The 23,709-nt window shown below is 37.7% G+C and overlaps 1 protein-coding gene across 1 annotated transcript in view; it reads right to left on the reverse strand.

Annotated features, from left to right (window-relative positions):
* Positions 1-23,709, reverse strand: part of SLIT2 (slit guidance ligand 2) — a 264,159-nt gene that overhangs the window by 26,305 nt on the left and 214,145 nt on the right. The window contains 12 exon segments of the mRNA XM_042468592.1: positions 4,772-4,911; positions 9,198-9,221; positions 9,223-9,269; positions 9,271-9,291; positions 9,461-9,554; positions 12,819-12,840; positions 15,614-15,622; positions 16,447-16,610; positions 18,304-18,375; positions 20,463-20,534; positions 20,734-20,805; positions 21,848-21,916. Of these exon segments, the coding sequence (XP_042324526.1) occupies positions 4,772-4,911; positions 9,198-9,221; positions 9,223-9,269; positions 9,271-9,291; positions 9,461-9,554; positions 12,819-12,840; positions 15,614-15,622; positions 16,447-16,610; positions 18,304-18,375; positions 20,463-20,534; positions 20,734-20,805; positions 21,848-21,916 (806 nt within the window).

Consider the following 23,709-nt stretch of genomic DNA (forward strand, 5'->3'; position numbering starts at 1 on the left):
TCCCAACATGACTGAAAAGATAGTTTCAAAGAGAAGGGAAGGATCCCTGGAGTGACAAAGTGGAGGGCCTAGAGCTAATGGTCCCTGACTAATCTAGATTCCCACAATATACCTTTATGGAACTAAGAGTCTAAGTAACAAATGTAACACCAAGCTACAGATACTTGCCCTGAGTATGACTACTGAATTATTTTCTCTCCCATTCTTTTTGCTACAATGACTTTCCATATGTATACAGTGCTTCTAAAAATAAAAGCCATGAGAACAAAATGAAACGAAACACACAATCCAGTTTTAAATCACTGTGACCAGCAAACCTGACTGCTCCAATTCAATAGGAAAGTAATCAGATTATCCGTGTCTCTGAAATCTGTAAAAGCAAGTCTGGCTATGACTATCAAAGACCAGTTTTCTTTTAAAGCTACTGGTAAAAGGGGGGAAATGATCAAATTACCATAAACATATCCTAACAACTCACTTTAGCTACCAGCTGCCACATGAACAGGGATTGTCTAAATTCATATTTAGTCTATTTTAGTTTCAGTGGTTTAAGAATAAATAGATTAAAGATTACAACCAATTGTCAGTTTTCAATTACACCACTCACAAAAACACCAAGTTTGGCCGTTACTATGATGTGTTACCGGTTTCACTGAGGTGTCAGAAACAACATTTGATTGTTGAATTAAGCATCATTTGGGGAGAAAGAGTTTTTATCTGTAATGACATCTCTGTGTTTAGTTCCATTTTCTTTTACCAGTAGTTGATTTACTGGTAGATTGCAAAAAAGTGAGAGTTCATGCTACGGAAAAGGTGATGAAGCAAAGGCTTAACTTTTCCCCCTTTTGCCTCAGTGTGTAAGAAAACGCAAGGAAAAGGGATCCAAAACCACAGTATGAAAACATAAGAGCCTTCTGAAAGCTTTCATTTTCAATTATAGCTGGAGGTATCAGAAAGGATGTAGTACTGCAGAGTTGGGAGCTGTGTAGCCCTCTGTATGTTGTTGCTCTTCAACTTCCAACGGCCAACATAAGCAATGTTGGAAGATGTCATTCAACCTCTGAAGGTCTGTACAATTCCCACCCTTTTAGTAATAGGTAACTTCACTTAACATCACAGACAGTGGCTGAATGCCTGCTGTTGTCAGAACAGAGACACAACATTTCTAGATGTCCCCAGTGACTGTGCTCTGGGATGGCTGATCATGGAACCAACCAGACCAGGAAGTGACCATGAATGTTGTGTGCCTTCAAGAAATTTCTGATTTATGGCAACCCTAAAGCAAGCTGTCCTAAAGTTTTCTTGGCAAGATTTGTTCAGAGGTTTGCCATTGCCATTGACCCTGGACTAAATACTAAAAGGTGTCACACAGGACCTAGTGTGAGATAAGTTTAGTTAAACTCAATAGAAACAGTGACCACAATATATCAGATTTCATGTTATTTAATTTGAAAATTGCAAAGTAAAGCCAAAAGAATTACCTTTGACGTTGCTAAAATGAGGGGACTAGTAAAAAGAAAGTTGAAAAGGGACTAAAGGCTAAGGAAGTAAATCGTCATAAATTTCATTCTTATAGGCAAGAACAAATTATTTTAACTTTTTTTCCTCCTGCTTTCAGAAAGTCATCAAAAAGTGCCATTTAAAAAAACACCTACCCACTTTTCAGAACTTATTCCATGCAAAAAATGCACATGCAAACAGAAAATAAATTCTAACATCATCCTATTTCATTGTTACCTTTTTTTTCTCTAAGGTTCTGGAAAGTGCTGTTTATGTACACTGTCTTGAGTTTCTTTCTAATAATTTTGTTATGGATCCTTTTCAATCTGGTTTGCATCCTCTGTACTCCACGGAGACCACCCTTTTGAAAATTACAGATGATCTTCTCCAGACCAAATCTAAAGGCCTATATTCAGTTCTTATTCCTCTCAATCTTTCTGCAACTTTTTATACAGTTGATCATGATCTTTTGATTTGTTCTGCTCCACGACATAGGATTTACTAATTTAGTCCTTAGTTGGCTCAGATCATATCTTTCAGATCAGTCATTTGCTGTTAATAGCTGAAGGTCAGGTATCTTCTTCTTCTTCTTTTCTTTTCTTTTTTGTCACTTGCGTTCCACAAAGCTCCATTTTGTTACTCCCTTTATACACCTTATCTTTAGGTAACCTCATCAGTTCATATGGTTTTCAATATCACCTTTATGCCAAGGGTGGACATGCTGGACTATAAACAGTCTTGGGACAGCTGACTTGGCCAGGCCTGTTTTGTCAAGCCATGAGCGATGGGTTATGTTATGAAAATATATTAACAGTTTGAATAAGGTATTTAAACCTTGAATAAGGGTTAACAAGCTTTTAAACTGAGCAAGTTGCTGCCACAGAAGCTAAGGAATGCGTAGGAAATTTTACGTGAGAGCTTTAGGTTTGGAGAGGTTTAGATGGGAAATAGATAAAGCTGGTAGACATTGTGCTAAGGAATAACTATAAGTATACACATAATGTAGTTTATAAAAGTGATTGTTATAATAGAATAATATTGATGTGTTATTTGTTATGGAGCTATAATATGGTTTATGATTTGATCTGATTTGTTTGATTATAACCAAACCATAAGGGGCCTTGTAAGATATATGGACATATTACTGGATGCACTTAGAAATGTTAAAGGGCTTGTTTGGAGGGTAGTTTGTTAAAGATACATAATATGATAAAAGGTTGATTAAGGACATTGTTGATGAGGTTGTTATTGTTTGGATTGTTAGATTAGCCTATAGTTTAAAAGGTAGTATTTTAATAATAGATGTTTAAAATATAAGTGAAATGTATTGTTAATAAATGTTGTATATGGACTCCCAGGCAGAGGGAAGAAACGTACCAGGGTTTGCACAGAACCAGGCACAACAGTTTCAAAGTTATTGTGTCTAAGGAATGTAGGAATGATGCAGTCTTCTAAGTGTATCAACTGGTGTTATGAACATGTGGCAGTTACCATCTATGTCATGGGAATGAATCAAGTGCGGGAAGTTCTGAATCAAACCAACCAATTGTATGAATCCATGAACTTGGGAGGAAGGATTGTGAAAATACACTATAAATACCCAGGAGTGATTTGTAACACTAAAGCCGGGCAGGGCCTGCCTGTGATGTTTTCTTTACTGTCAATAAACTTTCTGTTTGACTTTAAGTCCTGGATCTGCTTTATTGTCTGAAGAGGAGCATTCACACAGCTGTTCCTGACAACCTTTCCCAATTCCAAATAGCTCTGAACTGCCAACATGTTGAAATTGCTTTCCATGTCCTACACAGGACACAATTGCTTTATAAAGTAAATAGTGACAACACAGATTCACACAATGGTGTGTTGGGGTCATACTGGGAACTGTGTGCAGCCCATAGTATGTGTTTGCCAACCTTGTTTTAGAGTTATCTGCAACTAAGCAAGCTTATACCTTGATCTCTTCTCTGTCATCTTGGATGGAGTCTGATAGCTTTTCCTCCACTCAGTATAGATAAAGTGGCTCTACATGGGTGATAAAATGTTTGGCATTGGCAGACAACTGTACTGATCTATCCTTTAGCTTTGCTTGGGAAAGCAAGCAAGAAGTTACAAAGCCAAAGCATTCAAGAGAGGTGGGTTCTTTCCTAGCATCCAAGTTGGAGGGTAGGAATGGATATAGAGTCTAAGGCTTTCAATAAGTCTATTACCAGGAAAAGTAAATTATAAACTTGTTAAAAGATAGTGCTTAAAAAGTTTTATACAAACTTTATATCTATTTGATCCTTGGATTTTGTGATATGTATGGGGTGAATCAAACAAAATTAGGAACAAACACAAAACAACCCGAGCTTGCAATGTTTCAGTATTTTTTTTTCTTCTCTCTATACCAAATAAAATAAAATAAAATAAAGGAGTTCTTCTTTGATACAGCTTATCTTCTTTCTCCATACCCAAACTCCACAGTAAAATAAAAACAAGATATTTCTTATCTTATCAGTATACCAGCACACAACACTTCTAATCATCAATAAAAACAGTAGTGATCTAGGCTAATGAAAGACAAACAATGTTTGTCATCCCAGCCTTGACTCTAGCATGCCAGCTCATTGGCCAGAAGACCTTTGTGCTCTTTGAAATCTGTATTGGATCATTTGATTTGATAAGAACACACTGACTGGATCTCTCTCTGTTTCTTTTCTGACTCCATTGCTCCACCTGCTGACTTTTGAACATGGACATCTTCAAATGACACATGTTAGCCACAGTTCATCAGGTCAGCAAATGTCATTTTTATTTCCACTTTTCTTAAAGTATCCTGTTCACAACCCTAAACTACAAAATAAACCTTTAAGCTTGTGCAGTGTTTCAAACAGAGGATACAATTCATTCAGAAGAACTCCAGTGTGTGAAAATCTGGAGTGAATTCATGTGTCAAGCAACACACTCAAAATGGCTTATTTTGATCATGCCTGTTTCTGAGAATTAGATCTTAAATATTTCCAGTGCTGTGTGTTCAACCATAAATTTGTCCAAAAGAGGGCTTTTCCTACTTCAGTATTTTACATTTGTCATACAAGATATGCATCTTCTTACCAAGCAGTATTTTTAAATGCCAGAAATGTCAGCAAAATGAAGAGCTAAATGAACAGAATCCTAAAATATATTAAAAAGAATCATTATGCCAATTGGACTAAAAGAAAAGCAAACCAAAGGCATATCTTTAGAGAGACACTGATAAGTTACTGATAAGTTTTATTTTCTTTTTCCCTACCTGTGTATTCAGGTGCACAAAGGCAAGTATAGTTGTTAATTCCATCTATACAGGTAGAATTATTTTCACAATCATTGTCTTCACAATCGTCAATATTCACTTCACAGTTTTCCCCTTCAAATCCATCAGGACAGGCACACCTGTAAATGACGAGAGCACACTAACTTGTCAACAAAGCTATAAGCCAAATATAGAACCAGAATCTTTGTGTGTTTTTTCCCAACCTTTTCAAGCTTTTTTTTTAAACAAACTGTAATTCAGATCTTCCTTTTGCCAGAAGGTGAACATTTCATACCGCCAGGAAAAATGTCTCTAACCACTTTTCTACTGGCTACTTTGCAATTTTATATTTTCTTGCCTTTAATCAGACCCATACTGCAGCTTTGTGTCTTTGACCAAGTTCTGAGGACTAGACTTTACTGGTGTGGTTATTGCTTGCCTAACAGAATACCGCTTTCTCATCTTAAAAAAAAAGTAAGAAGTAGAAAGCACAAAAGAAGTAAGAAATAACATAACTAGTGCAAGTGACTGGCACCACCAATGTTCACTCTGTCCTGATCTTCTTCAGAATCATTCAGATGAGGAGGTAGGGAAAGAAGAGCATACAGGAAACCTGGAGGCCAAAGTGTTTGAACATTCAACCATGTGACTCTGCACCTATATTCTATAGTGCTACAGTTCAGATATAGTTTTACTGCATTAGCAAGAACCTGGCCCTAGTGAATTAGTCACATGTGGTATTAATCTCTGTCTAAGGATTTTCACACTGCCATACAAAATGTCAGAATGACATCAGATTTGGTGCCAGGCAAGTTTTCTATGCTCTGGAGGTGGGGCATTCTAATCCAGCACAAACAAGAAGGCATTCTGAAATAACACCCCTGCTTAAAGTCCGGAAGTTACTTTAGTATTCAAATAGGTTCATCTGTGAGGAGATGGTGCTTTAGATTACCAGGTGCCAAGACATTTAGGGCTTTAAATATAGGCATCAGCACTTTAAATTTTACTTGGAAATGGATTGGCTAGCCTTTTAAGAACTAGCATGATGTGTTGCCATCATCAGGTTCCATTAAGTTATTTCAGTTTCTGAGCTATTTCAAAGGCACCGGTACTTATAGTAAATTAAAATATCTTGTTTCTACCCCAACCTTAAGCAGTGAACAGTGCTCCTTGTCAAAGGTGGCACTTGGATATCCAGTGACAAGGCTAGATTAATTAGCAAAATCCCCAGAGGAGACAGTTGATTGCTCCAGAAATATTGTCCCATTCAGATCAGGATGGACAACATCAACTAAGAGTTTTTCCCTCCTGTTGGAAAGAAGTTTTAGTTATTGGTCCTAATTTTGGAATACTCAATCCACCTAGTAACTTAATACTTCCAGAAGTGTGAACGATATTTCTCCTAACTCAAAACCTCTGCATAATCTTCATTCAGAGGTTTGAGGAAACTGTAAGCACATAAGGACGAATGATTTTGTTTGATTCTGTAACTACTGAAAGTGCCATCAGGCTAAGCGTAGTTACCCAGTACCAGTTCCTGAAATGCTTCATTCAAATAGGATAAAAAATAAGTGAAATTTAGTACCCAATCTGGACATAATTGAGAATGATAACAGTTATGACTGACAGCTGCTGAATAGCCCAGGATAAATCACTCAAGCTATTTTCCCAGGAAAGGTCACCCCAAGGTGATGAAATTATCTTGGTTCCAAATCCAATCTGAAGACAAATAAAAAGTAAGCAGGATAACCAGTTTCGTCCAAGAATACCTGAAGCTTCTGACCACCACATCTCAAGCCCCCTGCAGTGGTGTCACCTGATTTGGTGACATCCAGCATAGGGGAGGCTGTGGGGAGAACAGAAGTGGCCTGCCCTGCACCTTGGCTGCTACTCAGCTCCTCCTCGGCAGGAACTGGGCTGGTTAAAAAGCCATGAGGGGTGTGCTCACCCTCACCACAAATGGGAGGATGCCCATTCTGTGAGGGTGCCACCTGGTGTGCTCTGAAATCCCTGAACCGCCAGGACATCTGTCCCTGTCCAAAATGTTTTTATTTTTTATTTTTTTGCACAACTTGCCACTGCTAAATCTACACCCAATTGCTTTAGGAATGGTTCTTTGGAAGAAACCACGTTTTCAAAATGCTGGGCCGTACAACTGCCAAATAAAGCTGCTTTGGGTCTCTTTGGAGGTATGCTTTAAATGAAGCCTGGGTCCTAAGAGTCCGAGGTCGTGCCAAAGCCACACTCCATTCCTAAGCACTGGAGTGCAGCTTTGGTGCAGCTTCCGATTCTTAGGATGCATGCATCATTTAAAAGCATACCTCCAAAGAGACCCAAAGCAGCTTTATTTGGCAGTCTGTAACAGGCCTAGGATTAAAAAAAACCTGAAAGCAAGAATTTTAATCTAGCCAGTCATTCCTTTTGCTAGACAAGAACTGGGGAATCTGTAGTGCAAACATTATATGAAATCTTCTACTAATTTGCTCCTATAGAAGGATAACAGGGGAGAGGGGCAACTGTGCACAGTGCTGAATACCTCCTGACATGATATTATGCACTATATTGTTATTGTGGTGCCTACTTCATTTTTTTCTGTCAGTAAAGAGAAAAATACCTTCTCCAGTCATCTGTTTAAGTGATCCCCCATTACTGCAAGAATAGCAACCATTATCATCTACGAAAGAAGACTTGGAAGCTTCCAAACATTCAACTACGAAAATATCTAGAACAAGATGGATCCAAGAAGTATGGGACAAATTAATTTTGTATAATTTATCTAAGATTTTTCTCTAAACGTGTAAATTTTTCCATGTATGAAATGGAAACAACGTGAGATTATTTTTTAAAAATGTAGGAGTGATTTCAAATTGACAGATATGTATGGCAGACAAGTAAAACATGGCATTTTGCATGCTGGGCTATTGGATCTATTGGACTGAATCACTGTTTGGATATCAATATCTATTAGACATACCTATGGGATTTGTGGTGTGGATGGGGACATTTGTTTCAGTTCATTTTTGAAGAAGTTGCCAAAATTTGGAAAAAAACCCTTCAAATGTTTTAATTCATTTAAAAAAAATGTCAGGTGCTTGGTTCCAATTTTGGGAGAAAGGCAGATTCATCCATCATCATCATCATCATCATCATCATCATCATCATCACCCATCATCTCATTATCATCAGCTGAATTTTTTATCCTTTGGGTCACTTAGCAGCTTTGCTGCTATTTTTCACATTACTACTAGAACTGTTAAACACACGGAAGTTCACATACCTAGTTCAGATGGAGGAGTCTAACTACCAAAAAACTAGCAAGCAAATAGCAAAATGTTTAAGTAGCAACTCGTCACCTCTTGCACAGCCACCAGTAGAATGGTTCTGCAATTCTTAATTCATCTAAGCAGGACTTTCAAAAGTTGTAGCCCCTTAAGGAACGAATGTATATCACATATACTTATACAATATATAGTGCCGAAACCTTGTACTTAAGGAATTTTGTTTATGTGTGACAGGGGTTTGTATTATTTATTTGTGGGTGGGTGTGGGGGTGCTATGAAAATGCATTTATAGCTGAACAACAAGATTGCTACTATCAAGGTACACTTTTAATTTGTCCTGCATGCGCTCCACTGAAACAGTGTGTTCTGGGAGTGTCTTATTAATTTAATTTAATTCTCTGAAGCTGTGATTAAAACACTAATTTGCTAGTCTCTCAAAATGTTTCAATTAATTTCAAACAGAAAACAATTCAACCTTTGGTCAGAATTTTAAAAAAGGAGGATATTTCTTAATGAATAGCAGGAATCAAGAGTGTCTCAACCAGTGAGAAGAATGGATCGGCATTCTTATTTGAAATTATTGGATCCACTTATTAAAGAACACTATTTCATAATCATGAGTTACATCTGGGGCATTGTACTGTGTGTATAAATAACCTAGATAAAAAGCACAGGTTATCTACGGCTGCTGGTTGGCAATGAATCATTAATTTCTGTTTCTCTCTGGGATTTACATCTGTCATTTACAGGTCTGTTGATATAACACACAGAACAACAGCTGAATTGTGCGACTTTTCAGCAGGATTTAGCTAGCTATTAATTAGCATAATAGAGTCAACACCACGATGTCTTGCCCTGTTATGCCTTGACTAAACAACGTATTTAAAGAAAAAGAAAACTTTCAGGGCCACATACTCATTGATGTTCCTTGGTTTCCTGAATGCTACAGAAACCTTGAAAGAACTGGCACTGTGTGTTGTGCTTATCAATACACATCACTTATCTCATTACTTTATGAGATCAAAGATTAATACATACACAGACTTCCTCCCCTGTTTTTTTGGGGGGGGGTTAGTTCAACAAGTCTTTCAAACTCAGTAGGACATCGCTTCTGGGCGTCTATTTTTCTTTTTAAAAAAACTTACCAAAATCCATCCTTACCTCTTTTAGTGACAAGTCCCCCCTTGTTTACAAGGGTTGCTAATGCAGGCAGATAATTGGAACATCACAGTCTTGGCCCTAGGAATAGACAACAAAAAAAGTGGATGTGTTAGAAGGAAGAAATGGAACAGGAAATTATATATCTCACTATATTGATAGTGTAGTCTACAATGTAAAACAATGTGAGGGCTTGTTCTTAAAATTGGATAAAAATTAAATAAAACAACCACTTCTTTATTTTCCATACCTTGAAACCATAGGGACAAGAGCATCTGTAGAAATCTCACAGGTCATTATTACAGGTTCCATCATTTTTGCATGGATTTGATAAGCAGGGACTATTTGCAGAATAGATATCCTGGACCTCAAATAACAAAATCATAGTCAGCAACACAGGCCTGTCATTATTCGTATCACAATGTTTCTATTTAGACTGAGTCAGCAGTTTTGACTAGACAACGTTTCCGGGCTCTACTTGCACAACCTGTCAATGCTTAGGCATATGAGAGAACACTGGTTGCTTTTATTTTGGATGAATACCAGCCTGATCAGCCTGCCAATCTTTCTATATATAATTATATATATATATACAATAACACACACACACAACACACACACACACACAAAACAATAGATTCCAATTGGGTTGTGTAGCCTAATATAAGACATGATCTCTGAAGTCTGTATTAAATATCATAAGTTACAACTGATAACGACACACCATTAAGAGGGAGATGTCCAACAAGACCGTATATGATAATTGAACACACTAAGTATGGATACAATTTAATTATAATTTATGACCTGGAATTATGGGGAAGGAAGAAGGTGTAGTGGCTCAAAAAATTCAATCAAACTATGATCAAGAAACAAATACATTCATAGAGTGTTCAATGATATTTCTTCAAAAGTTGGACAATACCTTTATTGGATTAACAAGAAGTGCACAAACAGAGTACATTTAGTTGATCCTAATAAACCTATTGCCCACCCCTGGATGTTGTTTTCTTTTTCTATTTCACACACCAGCACAGCTATGATTGCTTTTGATGTTGCTTCACCGGTGCACTAATAGACAGGAAATTGTTAAGTCACCACCTTCTCCTGACTCTGGTTGGGTCATTAAAAAAAAGAAAGAAATTAGATGTTTTCCCCAGCTTCTTGCTGAAATATAGATTTCAAAAGGGGCATGTCCTTTTTAAGACAAGTTATGTGCAACTTATGTGACAAAGAATGGAAAGATAGGCATTCTAATTTCAGTGCATGATAGTGCAGAAAGTCTTTACTGTATTAAAACTAAAATAGTTATGGGTCTGTCACCAAATCTCTTTTACTTCCAAAACACATGGAAGTTTGTGGGAAAATGTAATTGGTATATGGGGGTGGTAAATATGGGGACATTGGCAGGTAGTGGGGGGGATTATGGTGAAAACCTCTGGCATCATTTGGTGAAGGGAGGACTCTAGACCTCCTCTTTAATTCACGGCACCTGGAGGTGGGGTGGGAAGGAACTACTTTGGGTCTGGGGGCTGTGCCCTCACTTTAAGTCATGGGACTTGGTGGAGGGATTCCCCAGGTTTGCCTTCCACCAGTGGGATGGCTGGTAATCAGCTCAGATATTGGGTTGTCCATGGGGCTCTGGTGTTTGTCTGGGAGAACTGGAGATCTGGGGGAGAGCCAGGCTGCCCTCCCTTTTGGTCCTCACAGAGTTCAACACAGTTAAATAGGTCAATACGCTAATAAAAAGGCCCTTATTCAACCCATTTTTGAGTGTGTCTGGACTCTTTAGTTCCATGGTGGGTTGGCAAGTCTTTTTTCCCCACATATGGTGGAAACTGCCTGCTTCAATGTCTATATTATATGGAAGCTAAAAGATACTTGTTCCAAGTATCTGTAGGTTTTATGGAACAAACATTAGGCTGAGACTACAGACAAGACTAGTTTGCCTGAAGGACCTGTTACTGCTAACATCAAGGAAAGGGCTGCTATCTCCACACAGTGACAGAATACTGTAGGAACAATGGGCTAAATCCAATGTATTAGTCTCAGAACAGAGACACTGAATCAATGAAATGCATGTAAGTAAGTTTGCCAAGAAATGTTCAGAGGGGGGCTGCCCTTGCCTTTCTCTGAGCCTGAGATTGTGGCTTGCCCAAGGTCACCCAGTATAAGGGAAGAGTGTTTAACTGTTTTACTGTTGCCATAGTTCTGACAAAAACTGCTTCTGGGAGGATGTGTGAATGGAACTCTCATTGATATCAGTAGCTTTTTGATGGGACTTTAGCAGTCCCAATATTGACTAAAAATTCAATGTATTTTATGTCAGTTGTAATTTAACCCTACATTGACATGAAGCAACATGTGGTTTAAGAGAATATCAATTCCCATAGCTATGCACAATTGTGACAACGCAGTTGTTGTTAACTGCTTTTGAGTTGACTATCAATGAGACCCCTGTCTTCAACTGTTCTGCTCAGATCCTGCATTGCTTCAGGCTGTGGCTTCCCTGATTGACTCTGCCATATAGTATGCAGTCTTCCTCTCTTTCTACTGCTGCCTTTCCTAGACTTTTCTAAAGAGTCATTCATTCTTATGGTGTGGCCAAAATGTGACAGTCTCAGTTTGGTCATCTTGGCTTCCAGTGAGAGTTCAGGCCTGATCTGTTCTGGGACTCATTTGTTTGTCTTTCTGGACGTCCATAGCATCCTCAGAACTCTTCTTCAGCAACACATCTCAAATGAGTTGATTTTCCTTCTGTGTAAGCATTTTTCACTGTCTAGCCCTTGCATCTGGACATGGTGATTGGGAATAATATGGCTTGAATTATCCTGACTCTAGTGTTAAGTCTTATATTTTTTCACTTTAGGATCTTGTCTAGTTCTTTCATAGCTGCCCTTCCGAGTACCAGTCTTTGTCCGATTTTTGACTGCAATCTCCACTCTCATCACTGATTGATCCAAGGAAGGGGAACTCTTTTACTATTTCTGTTTCTTCATCATCTAAACTGAATTATGTAAATTTTCTGTACCCATTATTTTTGTTTTCTTAATGCTCAGCATTAAGCCTGTCTTAGCACTTTTCTCTCTGACTTCCTTTAGCAATTGTTTCAAGTCTTTGTTACTGTCTGCTAGTAGTGACAATACAATACATACCAGCAATGCATACCAAAATGTAGTGACAATGTTATACAGTGCGCCCGCGCCATACGCGGACCTGAGCATATGTGCTCAAGCCACGGCGCGCACGCGAGGCGGAAGGGGCGGCGCGTCCCATTCAATTGAATGGGCGTGTGTGCCTGTTGTGCCCCACGCGCGCCCGCGCCGCCGCACACAAGCCCCTTTGTTTCCAATGGGGCTCGAGCATAGGCGGAATTTGCCTTACGTGGTGGGATCCGGAACGGATCCCCCGCGTAAGGCGAGGACGCACTGTACACAGCATTTAGATCAGTATTAAGAGAGCCCTGTGCCTATTAGGAAAAGCAAGTCTGTCCTATTTGTCAGTCTGCCAGTTGTGAGCCCTCCACAACTCATATTTGAGGAAATGATCGCCGGGAAGATCTGCATCAGGCACTCTAGTTGTGCTTTACTTTCCTTTGATGTAAGCATCATTTTGACACCAAGTTAACATCTGGCTGTTTATCTAGGATTTTGGCATTTGTTTATCACAGTGACTGTGTAAATACTGAATTAGCTTGTAAGATTTTATTTTAATTATGCTGAATTGTTTTAAACTGTTTCAGCTGCTTAAAAAAACCTTTAAAGCTCTTTTATTGAATGGATTCCACCATGAGATCTTCAGATATAGGCGTGGGCCAAAATGGTTAATTAATGTTTCTGCATGATCAAAAGAAAACCCCACCACTGTACAAAGAAAGATAAAGAAGATCATAGTGTTTCTGACAGTTACAAATGAAGATTTCTAAAGGGCTTGGGGCACTGCTGGAGAAATTGTAAGGAAAGCAGTTGGATGCATTGAACAAGGCAAATGGTGAAAAAATCTGGGTTTGAGAAGTAGGCTAGGAAGTCCTATATTCTATTAGGTCCAGAGATAAGTGGAGAGTTCAAAACAGAACTGAGCAAGATCTATACAAAAGCAAAATACACGAACAAGGCCTGTTGCAAAGAGAGTGAAGAAAACCAGGGAAAAGTTACATAATAAAAGGACTATGAGGAAGGATTTTAACAGGTTATTAACATTATCCAACAAAAGGAAATGGTTGACAGGAATTGAGATGGTCATCAAAGTAAAAGGTAATCTTGGTAATAACCACAGTGTGGAATAGATTAAAGGTTGCTTGGAAGGAGATCTAGAAAAATACTGGAAAACAGAATTAAGGCAACGGAGATTAAATACATACTGCCTTCAGTATGAATGCAAATTGAAAGAAAATAGGAGGGGACACAGGGGGACTTATGAGCTGAAACAAAGTTAGTGCTGGCCCAAGAACGCAATATTTGTTGTCTAGAGAAGTAGTAGTAATGAGTTAAAGAAAGTGTATTCAAAACTTTTGAGAAAATCTGCTGTAAAGAGAATTAATTGGTATTGGAAGTGAAGGAAAGGAAAAGAAAGATTATTAACAGCAGAAGGACAAAGAAAAACTAGTAACAGAACAGGAGAAGAAAGAGAGAGAACAAATGTGGAGAATGTAAGCTGAAGCTTATCACCTTCTACTCAATGAAAATGCTAGAGACAATTGTATGGAGACAGGTTTTATGAACTTGACAATGCTGAAAGAGATGACAACAAATATTGTTCACAGAGTCAGCGACAACACAGTTGTTTGGTTCAAGAAAACATTAGTCAAAGAAGAGAGTTGCAACCAATGTTTACTTCATTCCTCATTCACAAATCTTCAGTATAATGTAAATGGCAGGTGCAGAAAGAGATGGGTTTGGAGAGGTCAAGGAGCAGACCAAAGAGGAAAAGAAGTCCAACCCTAATGATGGAACTGAAAGACCTGGTCGAAGAATCTAAAATGGCATGCAAACAAGAGAACAGACTAGAATGGCAGCAACAGAGAAGGACTGAATGTCATGACAATGTGGGCTATGGTATCAACAGTATCATTCTTATCTTGGCCAGTTCTTATGGTAGTAAAGAAATATGCATTTATATCCATCTCCACTATGCTTACACAATAACATGCAATATGAGTGGCTCTAGGCTGATGCCTGTTTGTTCAAAAGGAAGGTGATAGTCAAGGAATAAATAGCAGGGAAAGACAGCAGGAAATAAACAAATTTAGAGAATGAAAGCAAGTAGTTAAGGAATTGGAAGATTCGTCAATACTAACACTAAAGCTTCCAATATAATGAAGGGGTAGGGTAGGAAAGCTTGGCTGCAAGATTGTAACAATTAAGTTGTGGTAACAAGAATCATTTAAAAGGGTAAATAATTTACAACTGTAAAACAACAAAGGGTTATTTAGGATGCCAAGAAATACAAAGAAATACTTATAAAAATTATGCAAGCAAAGAGGGGAAAGACCAACAACATGCATGCCATTGAGGAAAAACTGCTTGAAAACATGTAAGGAAAGTCAGAAGGTTTGCCTTAAATCCAGTTTGGGGCACTTTACAGTCTTACCTGGTATAAGAAAACCACAAGGCCCTGGAATCTCTAGAAGCAGGGTTTGAATTGTGAAATGATAAAAGTTAAAGAATAAATAAAAATCTATTAGATGTGACATGCTCATATGAAATACTGTAAATGGAAGCTGGCAAATATTCTTGGGAAGAAAATATCAGTGCAAATATGCTCTCCATTTACAGTATTTCTAATGCATAATTTGTAAGAGCCAGTGTGCAGTAGGCGTTAGAGAGATGGACTGGGACCTGGGAAATCCATGTTCAAGCCCCAGCTGAATCAGAAAAGTAACTGAGTGACATGTCTCATCTTGGCCTATCTCACATCATTGTTTGAGGCTAAAAGGAGGGAAAAAATGTGCACATGACCACTGACTTTTTGAAATAAATGAAACTGAATATAAATATAACACAATAAACAAACCACAATGCAGTTTTACTTAGAAAATTATTTAACCTGGGGTCCATTCACATTACAGATTATAGCTTCACTTTAACTACCATGGTTCAATCCTCAGATCTGCAGTTTAGGAAGGTTACTTAGAATTCTCTGCCAGAGAGGTTTAGTGCCTCACTAAACTACATGCCTTGGAATTCCATAGGATACTGTCATGGCAATTAAAATGAATAACTCTTTTATAAATGTGTACTGTGAAAAGCCTCCTTGTTCATGTTATTTTCAACTGCATGAAGCTTATATACTGCCAACCTTGATCATAGTATTTTTCATTTTTAATTCTGGACTTGTGTGCAAGACGAGGCAGAAGTAAAGAATGTGCACACATAATGAGTTCACCACTTGCAGTTATAGTTACCAACAGGTCCTACCATTAAAGATAAAAATAAAAGCAGGATACCAAACAGTAATCTGTAATTTTTATTGGAGAAATTGTCTTATCCCAAGGACATCAATTCTAACGGACAGAATGGTTTACACTTTTTGTTTTTAATAAGGTGAAACAAATACAAGTGAAACAACGGTCAAAACATTATGTATTATAGTCCTAAGTATAATTAAATTTAATAATACAAAGGTTAAAGTCTGAACGCTATAAGCTTCTTATGCTAAACAGAGCAATATACAAGTACATTCAGTAAGTCTAGAGTTCTTGCCAACTGTGGGATTACCAATATACAATGTGGGTAATGGACTTGATTTGTAGAGAACATAACATATACATCAGCAATATCTTACCCTTCTCAAAACAACTGGAGACGCTTTGCCAGTTGCCAACACTAAGAAACTAGATGTTAACACACTGGATACAAATACTAAATACCGTTCTTTTATCTGTATGCAGTGGGAGCATAGTGTGTTGATCCATTAATATCCAAAGCAACCATCTTTCTAATTAACTGTTCTGCCCTGAAATACAGTTGGCTTTCCATATCCATGGAATCTTTATCCACGGCTTAAAAATATTTTTCAAAGTATATAAACTCCAAAAAAGCAAATCTTGATTTTGATATTTTAGAAAAGGGACACCATTTCACTATCCCATTGTATTTAATGAGACATGAGCATCTGCAGATTTTGATATCCATGGGATCCTGGAACCAAATCCCAATGGATACCAGGGGCTCCCTATACCTACATTTACTTGAACGTGACATTTAAAAAAGACAAAACAAAAATAAAAACACATACCTTGACATGTAAATTTTTTAGATGGAGTGGTAAGAAGCAGCTTGTCAGCCATTTCCCCAGGACCTGCACACCGGGCTATTCCTGGTTCTTTGTATTCTGACTTGACCCAGTCAGACAGCCATTGCATGTTACAGTCACAGTGAAGTGGATTTGCCCCAATGGCACTGCAGAGCAGAAACAGAGAGCAACTACTTCAAAAGTTTGAAGACGTAGTGAAAAATACTCCAGTGCTATTACTACTGTTCTAACTGTTTTAAAAAACTGTAGCAAAAGGAAGGTTTCGTTCAACATGAGCTCCATGGGAACCTTGGAGTAAGCCATTGTCTCAAAAGGTAATAGGCTTAACTATACAAAGTTAAATGAAAATTTGTAAGGAAATACAATGTTTTGAACACCCCCCCCCCCCCCCCCCACACGGTACTAATGTGATGGTCTGGGCAACAAGGTTAGGGGAAATACAGTTGCTGGGAAAAATCAGGGTTGGGAAGAGCAAACATGGGGAAAATCTTCAGCCTTAGAATGAATAATGGCCTGGTCAGAATGAAATCTCAGCAACTCCCCCCCCCCTTCACTCTTATTATTTTCTTTTGTCTTAAAATTATAGGGTTTACACTGTTTATAATATTTTTAAAGTCTTTGTTGTACCTGATAATGTCTTAAAAAAAACATGTTCTGCTGATTTTCATCTAGAACGAATGTCATCAAGGTGGGAACTGAAAAAGCAACCATCTCACTTGGGGGAGTGTAACAGACCCTCTGAGAACCCAATTAAAGCTAATGGAACCTTTTTTAAAAAATAGTATCCTAACAATCTGTAGTACTGAGGGGTGTGTGGAATAAGTTAAAGGCACTGGTTGATACTTTGCTTCGTAGATGTAAGTACAACAGTGGAACTCGGTTGTTGTTATAGTTACGGTTTCAACCTGTTTCAACCAAAGGGCTTCCAAGGCATTGCATATTGAGATGCTGGAAAATGATGCCTGCAGCATGCTTCTGGTCAGGGGTAGAACAAGAACAGGCATCTGGAACCCCTTGGGGTCCTGTTATAACTGTGTTTTTTTCTCTCTCAAGGTACTCCATAACCAAGACAGTGCTGTAAATGTCATTTCCCTGTGTCCCCAGTCTGTAGTGTCACAGAAGCCCTTCTGTTGAAGAGCTGCCAGGTTGAAATGGTATGTTTGCGGGGCTGTCATGCTCAGTAATTAAGGGCTGTAAATATAAACTTGAAATGTTATAAATACATTTTAAGATCCGCTGGATGGCTCCCTTGTCATCTAGGAAAAGGCAGGCCCCAACCCTCCAAAATAGGATGTCCCACATCACCTCCACTCCAAAGTCCCATAAAAGACTTTGGAGTGGCTTTATTTCATGTCCTAGGTTCACACTACTAAAATTGTACCCAAATACAATAATCATCCCATCATAACCCAATTAACAACAATTTTTATACCTAAATAAAGGGAGGGAACGATCGGGTCAGAATGCACTGAATTCTTGCAGCAGCTTTTATATTCCCACACAGCAGACCAGACTGAACCCATCCTGGAAGTCTGGTGTACAAATACCTGCTTCTGGACAACCTGATGGAGGCCATGCAGGCTCCTGGGGAAAAGGTGCTACCACATTGTCATGGCAAGATGAATATTGCTGTGGCTGTGGCCCAGTCAGAATATTAGCATAACTATGGCTTTATGTTAACAAACATAAAGGTTTACATCCTTCAGAGATCACTAAAATGAGTACCCAGATGGTTGGGGGCAATTAGCTTACACTTTGTAAACAGCTTAAGTGCACTGATAAGTGGTATAGAAACGTACTTCCTATTGCTATAAATATTGTTATGGACTGAATACTCACAGATGGGATAATGCTGAAAGGTCATGAAAAGCACCTTCAGGAACAACAGAAATGTCATTGCCATGTAAGGATCTAAGTGAAAGGAAAACATTTATGTATTAAAACAGATGTGGAAGTACTCCTTTATTCCATGACATCAAATTCAGCACAGCAAATTTGCAAATGCAATAATTTATTGTCAATTACAGGTCCTTATGATCTTGAAATCATCCTGAAATATCTCTTCATAATTTACTTAGAATTTGTGCCCTTGTTCTTAAGAGATGGAAGGAACTTGTTATCAATGCTGCATGCCCACTGCAAGAATTGTCAATCCCATAGTATTAAGTAAACATGTGGTGTGATCTTGTAACACATGAGGGTTTCTTCACCCCTTCAAGCAGCAGTAAAATAAATTGAGAGATTTACAATAGAATGATTAAATATGATAGATAAGAGAGGAGGAAAGTTTAAACTTCTGTTTTCAGTGGTAGCCATTCACAGAAAGTAATTTGTATCTCCAGCCAACCAGAACTGCTGGGCATGATTTAATTGCTAAATACAGTGTTATTTTTTAAAAAAATAATTAAATAAATAAACATTTAAAAACATTACACTCAAATTAACATTTTATATATGAATGCGCATATATATATATATATATATATATATATGAGAATGTTCTGTGACATGGCTGCTACTTTTGTTTGTATATTGTGCAAGATTTACTGGATGTATTTATTTAAAATAAACTCTGCTCAAAACATACCTGTGTTGAACTTTTAACCTCTTAAAATAACTACTAAATCTAGTTTGGAAAAAGCACGTTGTAATCTGCAGCCTTTCCCTTTAAAAAGTCATGGCATGAACTCTAAAAGGGCAATCTCTCCACGGCCCAGGTCCCCTGTGATCCACCTGAGCCAAATCACAAAGCCTCTCATGGCTTCGATAAAGAAGCATTCTGGGAAGGTGACCTGGCAGAACTTATTCCCCTTCCCACTGCCATTCCCTTATCTTTTTGTGTTATGTCTTTTTAGACTGTAAGCCCAAGGGCAGGGCAATGTCTATCTGTAAACTGCTCTGAGATCCTTTCTGGCTGAAGAGCAGGGTATAAATACAGTAAATAAAGAAAATAATGCAACTTTCCAAAGGTCACCCAGTGGCCTTCCATGGCTGAGTGGGGTTTTGAACACTGGTCTCCAGAGTTATGGTCCAACGCTCAAACCACGACACCACACTGGCTTTAAAATTTAAGCATGTATATTTATGTGATGTAATGCACAAGAGTATATTTGGCTTTTTTATTATTTAAAAGAAATATTCTTTACAATATATATTCATACATAAGCAAAGACAAAAACAAAAATCAAAACTTAAATCTATTCTCTTATTCCTCTTTCCCATCTCCCCAGATATTTACTATGTGATTTTTCTTCTTTGATACTATATTCAGACTGATTATACTGCTATCTTACATATAAGTGTCTTATTTGGCTTTTTAAAACATTGAGGAAACAAAATTTCATTACCAATCTAAGAAGATCTTGTTTTAATTTTCTGCTACTTATTTGGTGGCAGCAGTATAGCTTGTAGCTGGACTGGGTTAGGGCAATGCTAAACCCTCAAATTGCCTGTTACAATGCTCTGTTTGAGGCAGACATACATCCCTTTCTAATTGCCTTGTAACTGTATTGCTTTAATAGATCAGGAGCTGACAATAACAATGCTGTACCTCTCATGATTGAAACTAAAGAACTAAAAGGTTTCCATACAACATTCCTCCACATTCCATGTCTCCATCAGTAATGGCTGTAATGGACTTTCTACTGTGACATTTTCCCATTCACGTTTTAAAAGGATGATGATAGTGATGATGATGATGATAATAATGATGATAAGTATCCCACTTTCCCCCCAAAATTGCGACTCAAAGTGGCTCACAATTTAAAAGGACATTATAAATATACAAAAAGTGAGCATTAAAATACAATCAAACTATTATAGTATTAAAAACACATCACTCATTAAAGGAATAAAATGCAATTAAAAAGATAAAGATAATTAAAAACAGTACATTAAAGCTGCAGCATCCCCAGCCTGTGCCTTATGTAAGGCCCCTTGGAAGAGACAACCTATTTGTCAATCGGCTTGCATAAGCAAATAAACAACTGAACACTTACAGCAGCCTAAGTGATTTTAAGCCATCAAATGTTCGCGCTGGAATACATCTGAGACGATTGTAACTGAGAATTCTGAAAGTTTAACAAGAATTAACTTTTAAGAGGGATAGAAAGATCACAAATAAATAGTTGTAAGCAGAGAATTCTAGTTCAAAGATTGTTTTCTTTATACAGTCACACAGCCAAAATTCACAGTAGCTGATAGGGCTATTGATAAAATTGCTCAGTATTGTATTTGTCTCAATAATTTCTGTTATATAGGAGTACTTACAAGGTAAGCAGCTGAGTCATGTTGCTGAAACTCTGGTTAGAAAGAGTGCTGATTCGGTTGTTACTTAAATCTCTACAAAAAAATAAATCCAGAAATTATCTAACACCCATAGACACTGGAAAAAAAACCCAAATACTACAGTAATTTTAAATCTGGTATTATTGCTGTGCTGTTCAAAATATCATTGGTTCCATATCAATGCATTTCACTTGTATAGGAGTAAAGGCAAAACAATTACACAGATAGAGGAGAGGAAAAAAATCCCAGTAATCCCTGGAATTAATGCCCTATTTCCCACAAACATCATGCATTATTAATCAATAAAACAAGAACTACGTAAAGATCATGTTTAATGTTACTTGCACATCTCTCAGAAGACCTATGTTTATTTTAATACAAAAATATACATTTGGCCAAGTGGCTTCTTGAATGACAAATAATGTCTTTGCACAAGAGAAGATGTGTACATTTAAAAAAAAATCATGTGTTTTTAAATTAAAATCCTGAACTGTTTTATTTCTTATTTTGAACATGAATACAATTGGAAAACAGACCTTTTAAAAATACTAACACATTATGATTTTATTTTTTCACAGATGCAATCTGGTAAACTTGCTTCCAGTTTGATACCACCTAAAGCTTAATGTGCAAAGCAGTGTTATGGCTGAAACCACTTAGAAATATTCCTTTAAAAGAGATAAGTGATGCTGCTGTTTCTCACTGTTCTTTCACTGTAATATCATCTACTGCTGTGTAACCCTGTTCCAAACAAACTATAGCAATTTTTTTCTGTAATTGAATTCACTTAAATGCCTTTATGCTCTCTAATACTGTACTCCATCTCTGTGACAACCAACAAAAGCCAGCATACTCAAAATGTTCCATTTTGCTGGAGATTGCATCTTTTGGAGTGGATAAGGGGGATTTCTGTTTCTGTACTTTGTAATGCACTGTGCTATGAACAGTGGAGTAAATTGTATATCATTTCTAAAATGTGCATTGGAGCTATAATTGCTAACAAACTGAGTACATGCTATGTTTTTTCTTGAACTGATTGCATTTAATGGCAAAGCAAAATATATATCAGCATAGAAATTATCTGAAAGTTACTCACATAAGAGTTAAGTGCTTATAGTTTGAAAGTTCTTTGGGAACAAGGGTAAACTGGTTTCCATCCAAATAACTACAAAAAGAAAGATAGAATGCAATAGCATTTAATTGAAATCATTAATACTTTCTGCCATGACTACAACGCTCAGACGTAAAGCAATAAAAGGACCCATGGTAATAAATAAAATATCAGTGTTATAGCTATAGTTGCCTACATTTTTTTTATTTAGGATAATATGACAACTGGGGAATAGATGAGATCAACCAACAGTTTAATGGCCAGATGTACACCTGCACACTTGTTTAAAATAAATAATTTTTACCAAGATTTCCTACTAGATGCAAGCACATCTGGCCTGCTGGTCCCCAAAGGGTATTACTTGTACATCAGTATTACTTTATAGAATTCAGTTATTTATTAAGTAATTCTTATTCAATGTGGAGGAAAAACGAATAGCTATGTTAATGCTTCTGCCATGTTGTCTAAAAGTACCCTTTGATCCAATCCTGGCACTGGAAGCCCATGTAACTGCAGTGGCAAGGGCTTGTTATGACCAGCTAATGCTGTTTCTGGAGTGGGCTCAACATGGCACCAGGGCTCCATGCTCTGATACCTTCCTGGCTGGATTACTGCAGTGCTCTTTAGATGGAACATCTCAAGCCAATCCAGAGTCTGAAGGTGGTGTGGAATGCTGCTGAACATGTGCTGACAGAGGCAGTAGGAGATAAGCATATCACATCCATTTTGAAATCTCTGCACCAACTGTCAGTTCAGTAATAAGCCAATGACAAGGTGTAACTACTAGTATACAAAGCCTCAAATGATTCAGAACCTAAATACTTGGAAGGATTGCCTTCCCTAGTATGGACCAATCCAGGCGTTAAGATGTTTTTTTTGGTAGGAGGATCTGTTTATGGTGCCCTTAATGCCTGTAACTACACATGGCAGGATCTTGATGCCTCACTCTAGAAACAATAAGATTAGACAAGGTCATTGACTTTATTTGAATAATATATAAGGAGTAAGTAAATAATCTGTTGGTGGGGGAACTTAGTAGATTCCCTCCTCAGCCACCTTGGGTGAAGCACCTGAGGCCTGGGAGAAATCGAAATGTATTAGATTGCTGGTCCTAGGGCTTTATCACATGAGGAAAATTGGAATGGAATTGGAGATTTAAAAAATGATTATCCCAGGCAAAACACGATTTTCACACACATCCCTCTTAAAGAGGCAATAAGGAGACAATAAAGAAGCAATAAACAGCAACAAATCACTTTCGGGGTTTCCCTGTGAATGATTTGTTGCTGTTTATTGCCTCTTTATTACCTCTTCAAGAGCGAGGTCAACTGAAAATCTTAATTGCAAAGGGATAACTGTTGTTTAAACCCTTGATTTTGCCCAATTTCCCCTGTGTGATAAAGTCCCTAGTTTGTGGAGGAATTATAAGGAATCAGCCTCATGGTCAGACATGCCCCAGGTCAATCTTAAGGCTAGTTTGCTTTTCCATTCCTTAGATGTAGCTCCATAGCCCTCCCTTCATCTCAACAGTGACTACAGATACTCACTGGAACTCTTATTCTTTCTCTCATCTCCTACTTTTTCTCTACTACCACTTGCCAAGGAAATGCCCTAGGAAAAAGGGGAAAAGTACCTATTCAGCCCATATATGAGTGGCATAACTATACTGAACTAGAGATGGATGCATAGGCCAAGTACCATTAATGAAAGAGGAAATCATGGAGGGGAAATGGGCTTATGAGCTTTTTTGTTCCAAACCTGTGCTTGAAAATCATAGCATGTCTGTGCCAGGATGTCTTAACCCTTTGCTAGCCTTGTTTTGATACAGGGCTAGCAAAGGCAGCTCC

Source organism: Sceloporus undulatus, chromosome 5, assembly GCF_019175285.1.
Source record: "Sceloporus undulatus isolate JIND9_A2432 ecotype Alabama chromosome 5, SceUnd_v1.1, whole genome shotgun sequence".
Lineage (NCBI taxonomy): Eukaryota > Metazoa > Chordata > Lepidosauria > Squamata > Phrynosomatidae > Sceloporus > Sceloporus undulatus.